The following is a 16,475-nucleotide window of genomic DNA, read 5'->3' as shown; positions in this document are numbered from 1 at the left end:
GAATTATGTGAGATGGTGCTCTAGCATGAGCTGAGCCTGTATGCAGCTTTCGGAACCATGTCCTTCTAGCTGTTCCATGATAACGCTATAACATATACTCTTAAGTGCATTATAATCCTCGCGGTTATTGCTAACTTTGGCATAGCATTATCAAAACATGTCGAGTAAGGTGTCATACGATTTGGAATACTACCCCCTCGCCAGTTCTGGCGACGGGGGTAGCATTCCACCCTTCTAGAGGGATACGACATGTCCATAACTGTGAACCCCAGTTAAAGTTAACCCGAGCCTCAGCATCACAAAATGGATGCTGCCACCACAGACACAAGTCTGACCTCCTGCTGCTGGGAGTCCTGCCAGCGAGGGAGGCCTGGAGAAAGGGTTTCCTGCCTTGGGAGGTGCTAGCACCACCCCAGACAAGATTTTGTGTATTGAGGTAGGGAGGGCTGAAAGGAATGAGACATGCCTGGGGCACACAAGGTGTCCCTGTGCATACCCCGGTTCAAACCAGTTTCTGGGGCACTCCAGCCCCAGCTCTGGCGCGAAACCGGACAAAGGATAGGGGTGTAACCACCCCCCTTCCTGGTCCCACCCATGGGAGGGACCTAGTCGCTAGTACAGCCCCCTTTAGCAGGATAAAGGTAGGAGCTGGTCCCATTCCAAATTAGATTATCCTGAACGACTTTACAAGAAGAAACTCTGGACTTCGACGTTCTGCTCCACAGAAGACTGAAGAAATCTCCATTGTGGCCAAGGAGTGACCACCCTGCACAAGCAGGCACCAACAAGCGTCCTAGCGGTTAACTTTGTCGTCCTTCCTGCCGGAACCAGACCTCAGAGCTCGACGAGACCCAGACTCCCAGACCTCTCCGACCTCTACCAAATCTGCAGCACAGCTGAGACCCGTGGGTGCGACGAGACACATGGGACCGGCCATCATTGAAGAACTGCACTTCGCTTCCAGCACGACCTCTGAGGCACCCTTGAGAAAGTGCTTTGGGGATTGAGAAGCCCCAGCCCCGAGCAGCTCCTGCACCGAAGACCAGCCCTCCAGCCTCCACGAGATCTGCGTGGGGCCCTTCTGCCTGGTTGCTGCTCAACGCGTTGTCTGGTCCCTTGCCGGCTGGCTAGTGGCCTCCTAGACGACGAACCTTGAAATCTACACGGCTGGTCTGGTTGCTCCAGACTGGCCCTTGCTTCCTTCCAAAAGAGAAGTACCCCGGACCCTCCTGGTCCGCACCAGACGCCATCTTCACTCACCGCGTGGGTTACCTTTGCCAAGGCCTGTTGACTCCGATCCTGGAACAGACACCGCCGACAGCGCGAGCCTGCGTGGGACAGCTCGTGCCTCCATCCTGGTCGTCAAAGACACCTCCTGGTTCACGTGGCTGCAGAGTCAAGCGTCACCTCTTCACCTGATCGCGACGACATCATCTGGTTCCTTCCTGGTTCCACTCCGGTCACTGGCTAGTGACTTTGAACATTGTCCCCTCTGCTTTCAGGTCTCCATCTTCCTCGATCCGCCCTTGGATCACTCCGGACATCTTCCTCCTGGTCGCCTGCAGCATCTTTCTCCAAGGCTCCATTGACTTTGACGCGGAAACCCGACACACTTTCACACCTATGCACCCGCAGCCCGTGGGTGAGGTAACGAGAGCATTTCGGTGCTCATAGGTAGATTGACTCCCCTAGTGTCCAGGTATCCTGTAGTTTCAGTCTCAACCAGTCGGAACTGTCCTCACTTACCTATTTCGTAATTTGTTCATGCCCATTGACTTTGCATTGAAACCCGCGTGTGTGTTCTAACACTGCACACGCGTCCCGTGGGCCTCCTGCTCCTTACTTAAGGTTAGGGTAGTGTAGCCCCAGCGATTCTACAGCCTCTGGTCATCCTCATTTCTTCTATCGTTTTACTTATACCATTTACTTAGTATATGGTTTGCCGTGCACCTAGGGCACCATTGTAATTTGTGCGACTTACTGTATTTTTCTGAAGAGTATTGTTATGTGCTTAGCCCTCTGATCTCATAAAGATTTCAGAGGTGTTTGTTGGTAATAATTATATTGTTTATTTTCATAACAACCTGTGTGGTGTCCTTTCATCTGGTATTCAAGGGGTTATATGTGGTAAAACAGCTGGCTTCACATGGCAAAAGAGTTTAGCCTAAGACTGCTCTGTCCATGCTACCATTAGGATAGCTGGTCTATAAGGTTGACTTACAACCAATCACCATAAGGGTTGTTTGGACTGATACAAGGTGATCACTAGAACTAGTGAGCATCATATATCAGGCCAACTTCTCACACAGACCACATTACTAAACCGCTCCCCCGGATCGGGAATCCAAAAGGCTTGATCATTTTGGGAAGAAACTGTTCTCCTCAGTCAGCTTGGGGTTGCAGTCCATTAATACCTCATGCCCTTTGGCCCGTTACACCCACTCTCTCTAGGATACGGTGGCGGAAGTGCTGCCTCAGTGTCTGGAGGAGGCCCAGACACAGCTCGCCCAGGCTCTTGCTGAGGTGCGGGACGCAGCACGGTATTCCATCTGATGTGGACTTGATACCACAGACTCACTAGGCAGAGCGATTTCCACAATGGTGGCAATCCGTCACCACGCCTGGCTGAGGTCCGCCAATTATTCGGGGGATGTCCAGAACACGCTCATGCCCTTTGATGGCCGTCGCCTTTTTGGCGACAAAGCAGACAGTGCGCTTGAGCATTTCAAGGACTCCAGGGCTATGGCCAAGTCCTTGGGCCTGTCGGGCCAGCGCCAGCAGACTTCTGCTTTTCGTCCCTTTTGTGGCCAAGGAAGGGGCGCCCCCACACGTTCGTCCAGCCACAGGCCGCAGAACCAACCTGAACGCGGTCCCGGACGTGCTAACCGCCGTGGCGGTGCAGGGGGACAGAGGCCCGGTGAGTCCACATCCACCCCTGCAACATCCGCCTCAAAGCCTTCCTAGTCCGAGCTTTAAGGCTCATTCATTGCCAGTAAGAGGCATGGTTCACCATCACCTACTACACCTGCGTACCATCACTTCGGACAGGTGGGTGCTGCAAATCGTCTGAAGGGGCTACTCCCTCCCCTTCAAGGCGACTCCTCCAGCCATACCACCGCAGTACCACCGCATGTCGGGGGATCACTTGCAACTTCTGCAGGCGGAAGTTACGGCCCTCTTGGGCAAGGGGGCCATCGAGCGCGTTCCTGGGACAGAAGTAGGACGTGGTTGCTACTCCCACTACTTTCTGGTTCCCAAGAAGGGCAAAGGGGGCCTGCGCCCTATCTTGGACCTCCGGAGCGTCAACGGCTTCCTCTGGAAGGAGAAGTTCAAGATGCTGACTTTAGCTCAGGTCCTGACTGCCCACCGGCGCTACCTGCGGTTCACTGTAGGCCACAAGCACTTTCAGTTTACTGTGCTCCCCTTCGGCCTCACCAGGGCTCTTAGGTGTTCACGAAAGTGATGGCAGTGGTCTCAGCTCATCTGCGCAGATTAGGGATTCCAGTCTTCCCCTATCTCGACGACTTATTGTTGAAGGCGGGCTCGCCCCAGACAGTCGTCAGCCACCTCCAGACTACGGCTGATCTCCTGCACTCGCTGGGGTTCTCCATCAACGTGCCGAAGTCACACTTGAGTCCCTCTCAGAAGCTCCTCTTCATCGGAGCGGTGCTGGACTCAGCACATGTTTCGGGTTTATCCTCCCAAGCAGCGGGTTCGGGATATTCAGCCTCTTCTTCCGATCTTTCGGCCTTTATCCTGAGTTTCGGTCAGGCTGACGCTGCGGCTCCTGGGGCTGATGGCCTCCTGCATCCTGCTGGTACATCATGCCAGGTGGCGGGTGTGGGCTCTGCAGTGGTACCTGAAGTTCCAGTGGGCACAGCATCAGGGCAACCTGTCTGACCACATCTTGATCTCAGAGGGCACTGCGAATCAGCTACTGTGGTGGCTCACGGACCGCAATTGGGTGAGTGGCAGATCCCTCTCCCTTCCCCAACCGGAGCACACAGTGGTGACGGATGTGTCCCTTCTGGGATGGGGGGGGGGCCACATGGGAGAGGCGGAGATCAGAGGCCTCTGGTCTCCAGCGGAGTCCCGGCGCCATATCAACCTTCTGGAGCTGAGGGCTATCCTGCTTGCACTGAAGGCATTCCTTCCCTCTGTCCGGGGAAGTGTAGTGCAGGTGTTTAAGGACAACACCACCGCCATGTGGTACTGCAACAAACAGGGCGTGGTGGGGTTGTGGACCCTGTGTCAGGAGGTTCTGCGCCTCTGGACATGGCTGGAACACCAGGGCGTCACCCTGGTGGTTCAACACCTGGCAGGTTCCCTGAACACCAGGGCGGACAAACTCAGCCGCCGGTGCATGATGGATCACGAGTGGCGTCTGAACTCTGACGTGGCGCAAGGTCTCTTTCAGCAGTGGGGAGTGCCTTGGTTAGATCTATTTGCCACCGAAGAGAACGCACAATGTCATCAGTTCTGCGCGTTGGAATTTCCAAGGCGGCACTCGCTCGGGTACGCTTTTCATCGCGATTGGAGTTGCGGTCTGTTGTACGCCTTTCCGCCTATATCACTTCTGCCCAGAGTGCTAAAGAAGATCAAGTGCGACCGGGCCCAAGTCATCCTTGTGGCTCCAGACTGGGCACGAAGATACTGGTATCCCGAGCTACTCAGTATGTCAGTCGATCCCCCGATTCGTCTGCCTCTTCAGGAGGACCTTCTGTCGCAGCAACAGGGGACGGTCCTCCACCCGAACCTGTCCAGTCTCCACCTACATGCGTGGAGATTGAGCGACAACAGTTGAGGCCACTTGACTTGCCTCCTGAAGTCTGTGATGTCATTCTGGCAGCCAGGTGTCCCTCCACAAAAATGGTATACGCCTGCAGGTGAAAAAATTTGTGGCATGATGCACAGCAAAGGCTGTGGATCCACGTTCTGCCCCTCTTTCAAAGGTTCTCCTCTTTCTTGCCCAGCAGGGCTCTGCTCTGGGCACTATCAAGGGCTACCTCTCGGCCATTTCAGCCTTCTTAAGGCTTCCTGATCAGCCTTCTCTTTTCAAGTCCCCTGTTGTAAATAGATTCTTGAAAGGCATCACACACATGTTCCCTCCTGTTCCTTTCGTGATGCCTCAGTGGGACTTGAACCTGGTACTTACTTATCTGATGTGCACTCCCTTTGAGCCACTTCATAATTGCTTTTCTGGTTGCCATCACCTCTGCCAGAAGAGTGAGTGAGCTCCAGGCTCTTTCCTCTAAGCCTCCTTTCCTCTCAGTCCATCTAGACAAGGTTGTTCTGAGGACTCGTCCTTCTTTTCTGCCCAATGTTGTTACTGCCTTTCACATCAGCCAGTCCATTACCTTGCCCACTTTCTTTCCGCCTCCGCATCCCTCGAAAGAGGAAGAGTGTCTCCACCGTCTGGACCCAAAACGTGCGCTCTTCTTTTACCTCAACCGCACACAACAGTTCCGGGTGGACGACCAACTCTTTGTTGGCTACGTGGACGCTAAGAAGGGAAGGGCGGTGCACAAGTGGACCATCTCTCGTGGGTCGTTTTGTGCATCAAGGTCTGTTATTCCTTGGCTAAAAAGGAGCCTTTGTGGGGCTGTGCGCCCATTCCACTCGGGCCACGGCTGCTTCTACTGCCCTGGGTCGGGGAGTCCCTTTGCAGGACATTTGTCAGGCAGCTACGTGGTCCTCGCTGCACACGTTTGCCAAGCACTACTGCCTCGACAGTCAAGTCCGGAGAGATGGCTTTTTTGGCCGTTCAGTTCTCCAGGACTTCCTGGTGTGATCTTGGTTCGCAGGCCCACCACGGGGGTTGATATTGCTGGGTTATCTATTCTAAGGTAAGGAATCTAACTAACGTGTTTCTTTCAGATGAACAAGTTACTTACCTTCGGTAACTATATCTCTATAACAAACATTAGTTAGTTAGATTCCTTACCGCCCCACCAATCCTCCCGGTTCTGCGACCCGATTTCTAGGGTTAAGGTATCTCCCTTTGAGGGCCCTAGTTTCATGGCACCAGTGTCGGTTTCTTGCATGGCTCTGCGTTCCTGGCGCGGAAAGCTATTTACAGAACTGACGTCCCGACAATCACAATGCCGACGACGGGCGCGGAGCCGCAGACAACGCCTACCCACGCGCAGGGGTACTGCTGACGAAAACTTTCCGGATCCAGTCTGACGCCTGGGGATATTCTAAGGTAAGGAATCTAACTAACTAATGTTTCTTACAGATATCTTGTATCCGAAGGTAAGTAACTTGTTCTTTTAGGAGAAAGATTAAAGAAGTACTGTCCAGTTCGAGAACTTATTCTTCTTCCTCCTCTTTCCTGGTTGTCCTTCAAGTTAAGAAGCTTGAAATGGGAGGCCGTGGATTCCCTTCTCTAGCTCCCTCTGAGCTATCTTCCTGCAACCATACATTCTTACACAACCTACTTCAGCTTTAGGAAAGAAGTCAAAACCTGGCTCTTTAAGCAGCCATATCCTTCCTAATGGCATATACCCCACCTAGTAATTCAACCACAGCGCAATAGTATAAAAATTAATGAGTAGTTAAGAAAATGTAACTAACAAAAAAGCTAAAAAAAACAGCAAATATATTTTGATGGGCTAGGTTTTTATGAAAAATTGCAAATTCTTCCTTTGAGCACTTCAGGGAAAATCCCATTTGTTGGGCTTGTTGTTGCCAACTTTAACACGAATATTGGAAATGCAGATGGTTCCCGCATGGTTGGGCATACCGCCAAAGACAGTCAGCCCTTGCAGCCTGGCCAACACCCCACGCACTTCTTTTGTTGCTCTCGTGTCAGAGGGCGTAGTCCGTATTCATCTTCTTTCTTGTCCCCTGCTGCACCTTAACTCTGCTGGCTTACAATTACCTAAGGCCCTTGAGGTGTAAAAGGGCTACATTCTGGCCCAGGTCCTCTCTGTCCCGAATCAAGGGTCTTTGAAATTGCAGAACACAATGTGCCCAACCTGCCAACCTACAGACACCTCCTTCCGTTCAAGGTAGGATCGGCTGCGCTTCGGCCTCGCCTCTATATATTTACAAAGGTAATGACTGTGGTTGTGCTGCCTCCTAATTGGCCAGCGCAACCCAAGCTTCATTTCTGTGGATCATGGACGAAGCACAAATTGATTTAATTTAATCAGATCCCGTCTGCTGCTAGCGCTAAGATTGAGATACTATTTCTTCATTCCTCTCCCATTGCTGGCTCCGTCTAGTGCTCCCGCCCTTCTCCGCATCTCCCTTGTGTTGCTTCCCCTCCTAATGTATTTTCTAAATGGATTGCACAGTAGCGTGGGTTGCTGTGCAACATGGCTTTAAAAAAGTGCTATGACTTGGTCAACGTTGACCGTGTCATTGTGCTTTTTTCTTTTTTACTGAAAGTAATGTTGCACAGCAGCCCACTTTGCTGTGCAACATGTTTAAAAAAACATTGACAAAGCCAATAGTTTTCACATAGGCAAAACCTATTGGCTTTGCCAATGTTTGTTACTTTCTGCAGTTGACTGGCACAGACTTCCCTAAGATGCCATGTTCGAAATTGAATCCCATAACTTTCAATGGAACCAATAAACATATTTGTTCTTTGCTTTCCCTTAATTGGTATTTCTGTTATCTGATTAGTAGCCAATACATTTTTCTTTATTTCATGAACTTGGTATGGGCTTAAAATGTAAATTAATTAACTGAATTGCTCTTTGCATCTCCTTTCACACTTACTGGGAGTAAGTCTTTACATCAGTCTGCACTAATAAAGCGACCCCTTGGTTGACTGATAGGCGGTATGTTTTCACTCAGTACCTTAGCAAACCTTGAGGATTTTTTTGTAAAGATTGTTTCTTATGTTTTTATCTATGGCTTAAAATAAATTACAGTTAGGTCTACTAGAGCCTTGGCCACAGGCATGACCTACTGATATCTTGATTCTGAAATGTCCAAAATAGGTCACTCCTACTCTTGAAAGAAGGTTTTATTATTCGTCCCTCAGTTTGGTAGTACGTTCTCTGTGTTTCCATTTCCGATTCAATATCTGTGCATATATCATTCTATGGATATTCCTATTTCCTCATATATTCTTTTTTACTCTTAGATGGTCGGTGATTTGTCATTTCTGTGCATCTTTGGGAAACATTTTTCAACATTATTATTGTGGATCTTTGAAGATTTATCCTACAGAATTCATACATTTCTCATATTTGTTCATTTCAGGTGTTTGGAAAACTTATCTCTGGTGATGCAGAGCCGACCCCAGAGCAAGAGGAGAAAACGTTGCTGTCTTCACCTGAAGGAGAGGAAAAGGTAATCTGTGTATTGATTATATTAGCAGCTTGTACCTAACCCTTAACGTCGGTTGCTATCAACACACTGAAGATTCAAAATTCACCTAATATCAAAAGGAGTTCCATCTATGTCTAGGATGTAAAGAATGATGATTGTGCAGCAACGTGTGTTTTCCTTTCTACTTTCTTCCATTGTCCAAATTGCTCAGGAATCAATTTGGGGGCAGCTTATTTTATTATTGTTGGGGATTCTCTTCTGGGCCTCAAAAATATTAGTATTCTCTGTTGTATTCAGTTCAAACGTCTTTATTTCGATACATTTCATCATAAAAGACACATAAAAACACTTTCATCCTCTATTTACAGCATTTACTATATGGAAAAATAATTAAAATATTTTAAAAAAATTGTTTCATTAGCCCCAAGTACCCAAACTCTTATCCTAGCATTACAAAATCAAACAATTTCAGTGAAATACTAAGCTGGTAATTAATTAATATACATAAAACAGAATTAAATTTACATATAAAGACGTCCCAAGAAATACATTAAAATACATCCATCTTAAAGCATCAATTATTTAACAAACAAGTAGCCGATAGGTGCCTCGCTCTAATAACCCAGGTCCAGTCCAAAAATTTAGCTACAGCTATGACCACCGGGGCTGATGTTATTGTCCTCAGCAGCCAAAGGGCCTCCTGTCCCACCCGTGTTTTCAAATTTTTACAGATTGGTTTTAACCATTTTCTCCGAGGGGCTAGGTAGGCAGGGCATACAAAAAAGACATGGTCAATGGACTCTATCTGATCACTGCACCACGGACAGGTAGCCGTAGTCAGTCCAGCCCATTTCTTTGTAAAAGATCTTAATGGTAACGTGCCAACCCTGAACTGGTGGTACAATTTTCTGTCGATACTCTTGGTGATAACATCCCAATAGATTTCAATCGAGGGGTCGAGCTTATGGTTCAGGAACCTACCGGTCAGGGAAACGAAATCAGACTGCACAATAAGCTGATTCCTTTGGGCAGCCCAGTAAAGATCTTTAAATGCCTTTTTGGACGGAAATGCATTACTGCTGGGGTTTGACCACAATTGACGTAAGCCCATATTCTCTAATAGAGTTTTAACAGTCTTAAACCATAGGAGACTACCAGAACCTACAATGGATCTAACATCTTGAATTTCCTTTGCAAAGGATGCAAGTTCCGGGGTTGACCAAATTCTCCTCCACAGGGCAATAGTCCTAAAACGTGCAACTTCGTTAATTGGTTGGCATCCTAAGTCCAGTAAAAAAGGTTTCATAGGAGTGGACTGGGGCAAACCAACCAATGTGCGCAAAAATTTATTTTGCACTCTAACTATGGAGGATAAATCGGAGTATCCCCAAAGGTCCGCACCATACAATATCGCTGAGTTTATTTTAGCATTGTACATTTTAAGTGCAGGGCCAATTCTTTTTGTAATTGAGGATCTCTGTTCCTTAATAAGACACGCAGTTAGATGGGCAAACTTCTGAGAGAGTGCTTCAATCTGAGTTTTCCATCTAGCCCTGTTATCAAGGACAACCCCCAAGTATGTCATTGTTTCAACCTGTTCTAACCGGTTTGCAGCCATTATCCCGCATTTTTTATCCCGCGGACTTTCAGTCCGCATACCATTTTCCCGCAAGGTCATTGACCTCGCATACCATTATCCCGCATTTTTTCAAAACGCATGTGCATTTATCACGCATGCCTTTACAACGAATTACGTTTCAAAGGCATGTATGGTAAATGCATTTGCGTTGTGAAAACCACGATGACGAGAGAGGTAAGTGGGTTTGGGTTTATTTATTCGTGGGTTAGTGATTGTGTAGTGTAGTGTTGTGTAGTGTAGTGTTGTGTTAGTGTAGTGTAGAGTTGTGGTGGTTGTTTAGTGTAGGGTCGTGCTGGGGGAATTGTTATAGGGTTTAGGGTTGTGTTGTAGTGTTTGCTTAGTGTAGGGTCATGCTGGGGGTAGTGTTTTAGGGTTTAGGGTAGTGTTGTAGTGTTTGCGTAGTGTAGGGTCATGCTGGGGGTAGTGTTTTAGTGTTTAGGGTAGTGTTGTAGTGTTTGCGTAGTGTAGGGTCATGCTGGGGGTAGTGTTTTAGGGTTTAGGGTAGTGTTGTAGTGTTTGCGTAGTGTAGGGTCATGCTGGGGGTAGTGTTTTGGGGTTTAGGGTAGAGTTGTAGTGTTTGCGTAGTGTAGGGTCTTGCTGGGGGTAGTGTTTTAGGGTTTAGGGTAGTGTTGTAGTGTTTGTGTAGTGTAGGGTCATGCTGGGGTAGTGTTTTAGGGTTTAGGGTAGTGTTGTAGTGTTTAGGGTAGTGTTGTAGTGTTTGTGTAGTGTAGGGTCATGCTGGGGTGTAGTGGTTTAGGGTTTAGGGTAGTGTTTTTGTGTAGTGTAGGGTCATGCTGGGGTGTAGTGGTTTAGGGTTTGGGTAGTGTTGTAGTGTAGGGTCATGCTGGGGGTAGTGTTTTATGGTTTAGGGGGTGTAGTGGTTTAGTGTAGTATTGTAGTGTTTGTGTAGGGTCATGCTGGGGGTAGTGTATTAAGGTACTGTTGTAGTGTTTGTGTAGTGAAGTAAAGTGCTTTATGGTAGTGTTGGGGGGTCGTGCTGGGTATTACATTAGAGTGTAGGGTAGAGTAGTGTACTTTTATTTACCTTTACAACTTTTACAACGAGTATACCTTTAACATGCATGCCTTTTCGTTGTAAAGGCATGCCTGCTAAAGGCATATTCGTTCTAAAAGTTTTCGTTCTTTTATTTTGCGGCCTTATAGTACCTGCGGGATTTTTTTGGCGGACTGATGGTATGCGGACTGGTGGTATGCGGGATTACGTCATATATTCGTTCTAACCTGGTTCCATTCAGACTGACAAAACCCGCCAGCGGCCTATTTTTCTTTAGCACCATAAACTTGGTTTTGTTCACATTAACCTGTAAATCATTAATGTTACAACTTCCTCAAATGTATTCAGTGCAATTTGAAGCCCCTTTTGGGTTTTGGAGAGGATCAGGGTATCGTCCGCAAAAATGAGGAGTGGAAACTTCCTACCACCCAAGGCAGGAGCGTCTGTCGGTGTGTCTGCAAAAAACTCCACAACTCTGTTGATAAATAATAAAAACAGGGTTGGAGCTAGTACACACCCCTGGCGGACGCCACGAGTTACCTGGAATCCCTGTGTAACCTGCCCCTGCCTCCCCCATCTAACTTGTGCAAAGTTTGCCTCGTGCAATCTTATAACCAAATCCAAAAGATCGCTAGGCATACCCATAGTTCTCAGAGCTTCCCTTAACTTAGCTCTGGGAACAAGGTCGAATGCAGATTTTAGGTCTACAAACGTAGCGTAGATCGTTCCTCCACCCAGGGACCCCACCTTCCAATAGATAAGGATAAATCTGAACACCTGGTCGATCGTACTGACACAGGATCTAAAACCGGCCTGCATGGGAGATAAGATGTTCTCATTTATCATCCAGACCTGGATTTTAGACAACACCATCCTAGATATAATTTTTTGGATTGCGTCTATCAGACTAATTGGACGGTAGTTCTCGGGGGCCGAGCGGTCCCCCTTTTTAAATATGGGAAGGATTTCTGCTCCTAACCAAGAGTCCGGGATCGGAGCCCCATTCAAAATTGCATTTGCAAGTATAGTAATATATGGGACCCACAACCCGGTAGCGTGTTTAAATAGGTCTGCCGGAATGCAGTCCATACCTGGAGCCTTACCGGCCTTTGTAAGACCCAATGCAATCTCAACATCTTTGGAGTCAAATGTTACGGAGGAGCACCGCAACCTTGGCAGTGCGGCATTTGAATCCAAAACCCCAGTAACCACCATATCAGGACCCTTAAACTGGGGTTCGAAGTGTTCTACCCAGTCCTCTTCAGCAACATGGTTTGAGGGGGTTTGTAATTCAAGACACTTCCCCCACTTTACAGTCTGCCAAAACTTAATCTGATTAGTTGACAAGCTTGCCTCATACAACTCCAACCAGTGGAGATCTTCCCATTCCCTTTTTGCCTCTCTGAATCCTTTTGTACTCAAGCCTAGCCTTCCTAATATCTACGCTTACACAGGATTTTAGTGCAGTAATCAGGACGCTATGAGCCTGCCGGCACGGTTTATTGTACCATTTGTTTCACGGCTGTGGTATCCACAGGCTTGGTGTTTTTTGAGAAAAGAACTTTCAAAGAACTAAAAAGGCATTCATGTAATGCACTAATAAGCACCAAATTGTCCAATGGAACAACTAGTGCCTGCCAAACATTCAGAGTATTTGTAACTGTGAGAGAGATCTTATCCAAGGCTACAGGATCTTCCACTATCCTAGACAATCTAACCCTCCGCCTATCATTTGTTAAAATGGCCTCTGCTGTGGCACACTCAGTGGCACCAGTATGTACTGAACTATTTTCCTGCTTCAAACTAAGAACCATGGGGTTGTTGTCACTCTCCGGACGAGCAAGAACAGACATATCCACCAATGATGACCAGCACTCTACTTTAAGGAGGATATAGTCGATTCTGCTAGTTCTCACCCCGTTATCGAAAGTGGGCCTACCAATTTTGTCTGAGGGTGAACAGCCATTGACTGCTCTCAACCCCCATTCAAGAAAAAATCCTAACCAATGTAGTGCCGCCTCAGTCCCATTTTTAATAGGTTTAAGTTTGAGGGGTGGGATATTCCAAAGCGTATCTTCTTCCAAAGCAAGGTCCTCCACGCCCCCCACATGGGGCTCAAAAGTACAATTGAGATCCCTAGCTATGATTACGAACTTGTCCCTCCCTTTTGCACTAAGTATAGAATCAAGCTCTTTTAGAATTGACACCGGACTCCGTACTCCAGGTAACCCACGTTTAACAATGTACATTTCTTGGTGGTTAAGTCTGGAGAGCTTTATTCCGACAATATCAGGGTTATACACAGTCACCTCGATGGGCCTATACTTAACGGACTGCTTTACCCATATAGTTAGACCTCCTGAGGCTCTGCCCTTGATAGCCCTAATAGCAGGTTTAAAAAAATTAAGATAACCTAAGCGGTATATTGGATCTATGCCCAGGTCTCTTGGAATAGTAAAATATCTTGAGTGTCCACAATTCAGCCCACTCTCCAATTGCTACCCTACTTTTCAGCCCCGCAATGTTCCACGAAACAATTTGGAGGGGGACTTCCTGGCGAGCCAACTGGGGTGGAACTATATTTAAAACTGGGGAGCTCTCTACCACCAGTGAGAGTTCTTCACCCAACAACTCTACTGTGCTACCACCCACAGGGACATTAACCTCCTGTATACCCAACTCAACATGGGGGATATCGGGTTGCCTAGGCTGGACATTTCCACCAGATGTATTGGGGAGTCAATCCACACCCTCCAAATCAGTAAGAGGATCGAACCTATTATACACAGGAAAAGGAGGATAATGATAATGCGTCACCCGGTTGGAGGGAATTGCTCCATAAGGACCTCCTCGGTGATGATTTGGATAAAGAATATGTGGGCCAAGTTTTGTCCAAGAATAAAAATAATCAAGGCCCAATGATTGGATATCGCCTTCTCTACCAAACCTGGGCGCTCTTCTAATGTGGTCTACCGCCCAAGGCTCCCTAAAATTCACTACAATACAATTCCCCTCCAAATCCTTGGGGTTGGGACCCACCCAGTTAACCCTTCTAACTCCTAAAATCTCTGTTTGCGAGGCAGGGGGAAGAGTTCTATTTCTGTTTAACCAATAAACTACCTTATTTTTCAACTACCCATGGGACTCAGCTTTCTCCCCCCCCTAATGCTCGTACTCCCACCAATATGATCATATATGGTATGGACTCTGGGGGAAGATTTATACAAGGGAGGCATTCTTTGCGGACCTCCTTTGCCTGCGTGGACAGCCCATTGGACTTTATACCTAGATTCGGTGCACTCGATGCAGGCTGCAATCTAGGAACCGTAACCTTCACCCCCCCCCTCAGTCCCGATTGGGTCAGGAACATCTTTACCAACTGGCTGTTTCTTCGGACATAATCGTTCCGGCTGATTATTAGACTTAACGCAAGAAGCCTGTGGAGCCACCCCGAAATTATTACCAATTCCCAAACTCTTGTTAGTAATATCTGGGACCTTGGTGCTAGACATATTTCTTGCCAGATCTGCCAGTGTATGTGAATTATCTGTAACCTGTTTCTCGATCTGGTCTAGTTTAAAATTAATCATTCTAGTTCTCTCTAGAAGTGGTAGCATCAAGGATTTCATCAGAATTTAAATTTTTCCCAAAAGACCTTCATCATCCAATACACCTAGAGGGGAATGGTGGATGGCGTCTGATGGAGCCCTAAATGGGCTAGGGGACTGGACGGCAACTGGTGATGGTGCCGAACTACTAGATTGTTTTTGTATTTTTGCCCGGCCACCCTTTAGTTTGCCACCCACTCTTTTCTTAATATTGGGCTTATTCTTAACTAATGACCCCAAATTCTGGCTTATCACAGGTGAGCTAGGAGGCGGGAGGGAGTTATGTACTCCTAAATTAATCATACTAGGGACCGGGCTGGAAGTAGAAACATTAATAATAGTAGGAGAACTACCCACATCCTCAACAATGGCTACAGGTTGGAGGCTAGTAGCACAAACAGGTTGAGTTAAAGATATCGATGTAGGGGACACCACAGTCCCAATACGTCCTAAGGACGAACGTTTCCCCGTCAATAAATCCAGGGACAAGCGCTTCTCAGCAAAGGCGATCTCCTTTTCAATGATTGAAGTAGCCCTAGTAAAAAATTGATCCAGGGTACCGGTAACCACCCCTCCTGAAGAAGAGAGAGTAACATGACGATCCTTCCCAGACCTTAAAGACATAGTAGCTTGAGCCTTTGTTCTTTCACACAGATATAAAACAAACAAAATCAAGTTACGTACTTAGCTACAATGGAAATATACCGAAGATCAATAACAGGATGCAGGGAGTAAGAGTGGGGGCCCGGCCCGACCTTGAACGACCTTGAACGACCTCGGACGGCCACAGACGGCCCGCCTTTTGCCCGGCGCGCGTCCCGCGTACGCGGGATGGCTACCAGCTAAGTAGGGGGGGATGAAGGAGAGGGCGGGAAGAGAACCAGCTGCAGCCGATCAACGCCGCACTGCACGCTGGTCCTCCCAGTCCCGCTGTCAGCCTGTGGGTGGGTGTCCAGGTGCAAGGTTCGGCGCTGCTGCAGTTCCCAATAGTAAAGTCAGCACTCCCTTGTCAGTAGATACACGAGCGGCTCCTGCGAAGCGGGGGCCGCGAGAGGTGGAAAGCGGTCAGGATAGAAGCTCCGCCAAAAAGTTCTACATCCGGGGCTTTAACAGCACTCCCTCAGCTGCGTTCAGGCAAATGGCATCCAACAGGTAAAGACTCCACTAGGATTTTATTCTGCAAGGAGGGGGCGGGAAGAGGACCAGCTGCGGCCGATCAACGCCGCACTGCACGCTGGTCCTCGCAGTCCCGCCGTCAGCCTGTGGGTGGGAGTCCAGGTGCAAAGTTCGGCGCTGCTGCAGTTCCCAATAGTAAAGTCAGCACTCCCTTGTCAGTAGATACACGAGCGGCCCACTCAAAGCGGGGGCCGCGAGAGGTGGAAAGCTGTCAGGATAGAAGCTCCGCCAAAAAGTTCCAAATCCGGGGCTTTGCACTCCCTCAGCTGCGTTCAGGTAAATGGCATCCCCTGTTGTATTCCTGTTAAGGTTTTGTTGTGTCCTCCTTTTGGCCTAGAAATATTTATTTCTGTGGCATGAAGTGTTTGTTATCCTCCTAAGTGTTTGTACTCCACCAATAGCAAAACTAGTGTGTGACAAATTTAGATTTCACCCTGTTTACAGCCCTTCATGCACTGCGATCATATTCTCCACACCCCATAGAAATCACCTTCCTGATGTGAATGAGTACTTTGAGGAGAAGCTAGCAAAGAGATTAAAATTAAGGTCTTGACTTCTGAAGGCATTCTAGAACATGGGGTAAAGCACAGGAACAGGGCACTCTTCTACAAACAACTTATCAACAAAAATCAGACTCAGAGTGTATAAAAAGAAAACACACTGTGAACATTTTGAGCAATACTTTATGCCACTAGCTTGGGGATTTAATCTCAGAGGTTTGGATTCCCCTCTTGCAAAGAATCCCTTT

General features: G+C 47.8%; 1 protein-coding gene across 5 annotated transcripts in view; it reads left to right on the top strand.

Moving 5' to 3' along the window:
* Nucleotides 1-16,475, top strand: part of MYCBP2 (MYC binding protein 2) — a 1,909,483-nt gene that overhangs the window by 1,609,348 nt on the left and 283,660 nt on the right. For all 5 annotated transcript variants that reach the window (XM_078657470.1, XM_078657469.1, XM_078657471.1 and 2 more), the window contains one exon: nucleotides 8,221-8,310. In XM_078657470.1, coding sequence (XP_078513596.1) covers nucleotides 8,221-8,310 — 90 coding nt within the window. The remainder of the gene's footprint in view (nucleotides 1-8,220; nucleotides 8,311-16,475) is intronic.

This window comes from Lissotriton helveticus, chromosome 8 (genome assembly GCF_964261635.1).
Source record: "Lissotriton helveticus chromosome 8, aLisHel1.1, whole genome shotgun sequence".
NCBI lineage: Eukaryota > Metazoa > Chordata > Amphibia > Caudata > Salamandridae > Lissotriton > Lissotriton helveticus.
The sequence above is the reverse complement of the archived record's forward strand: the minus strand, read 5'-3'. Positions and strand labels throughout refer to the sequence as shown.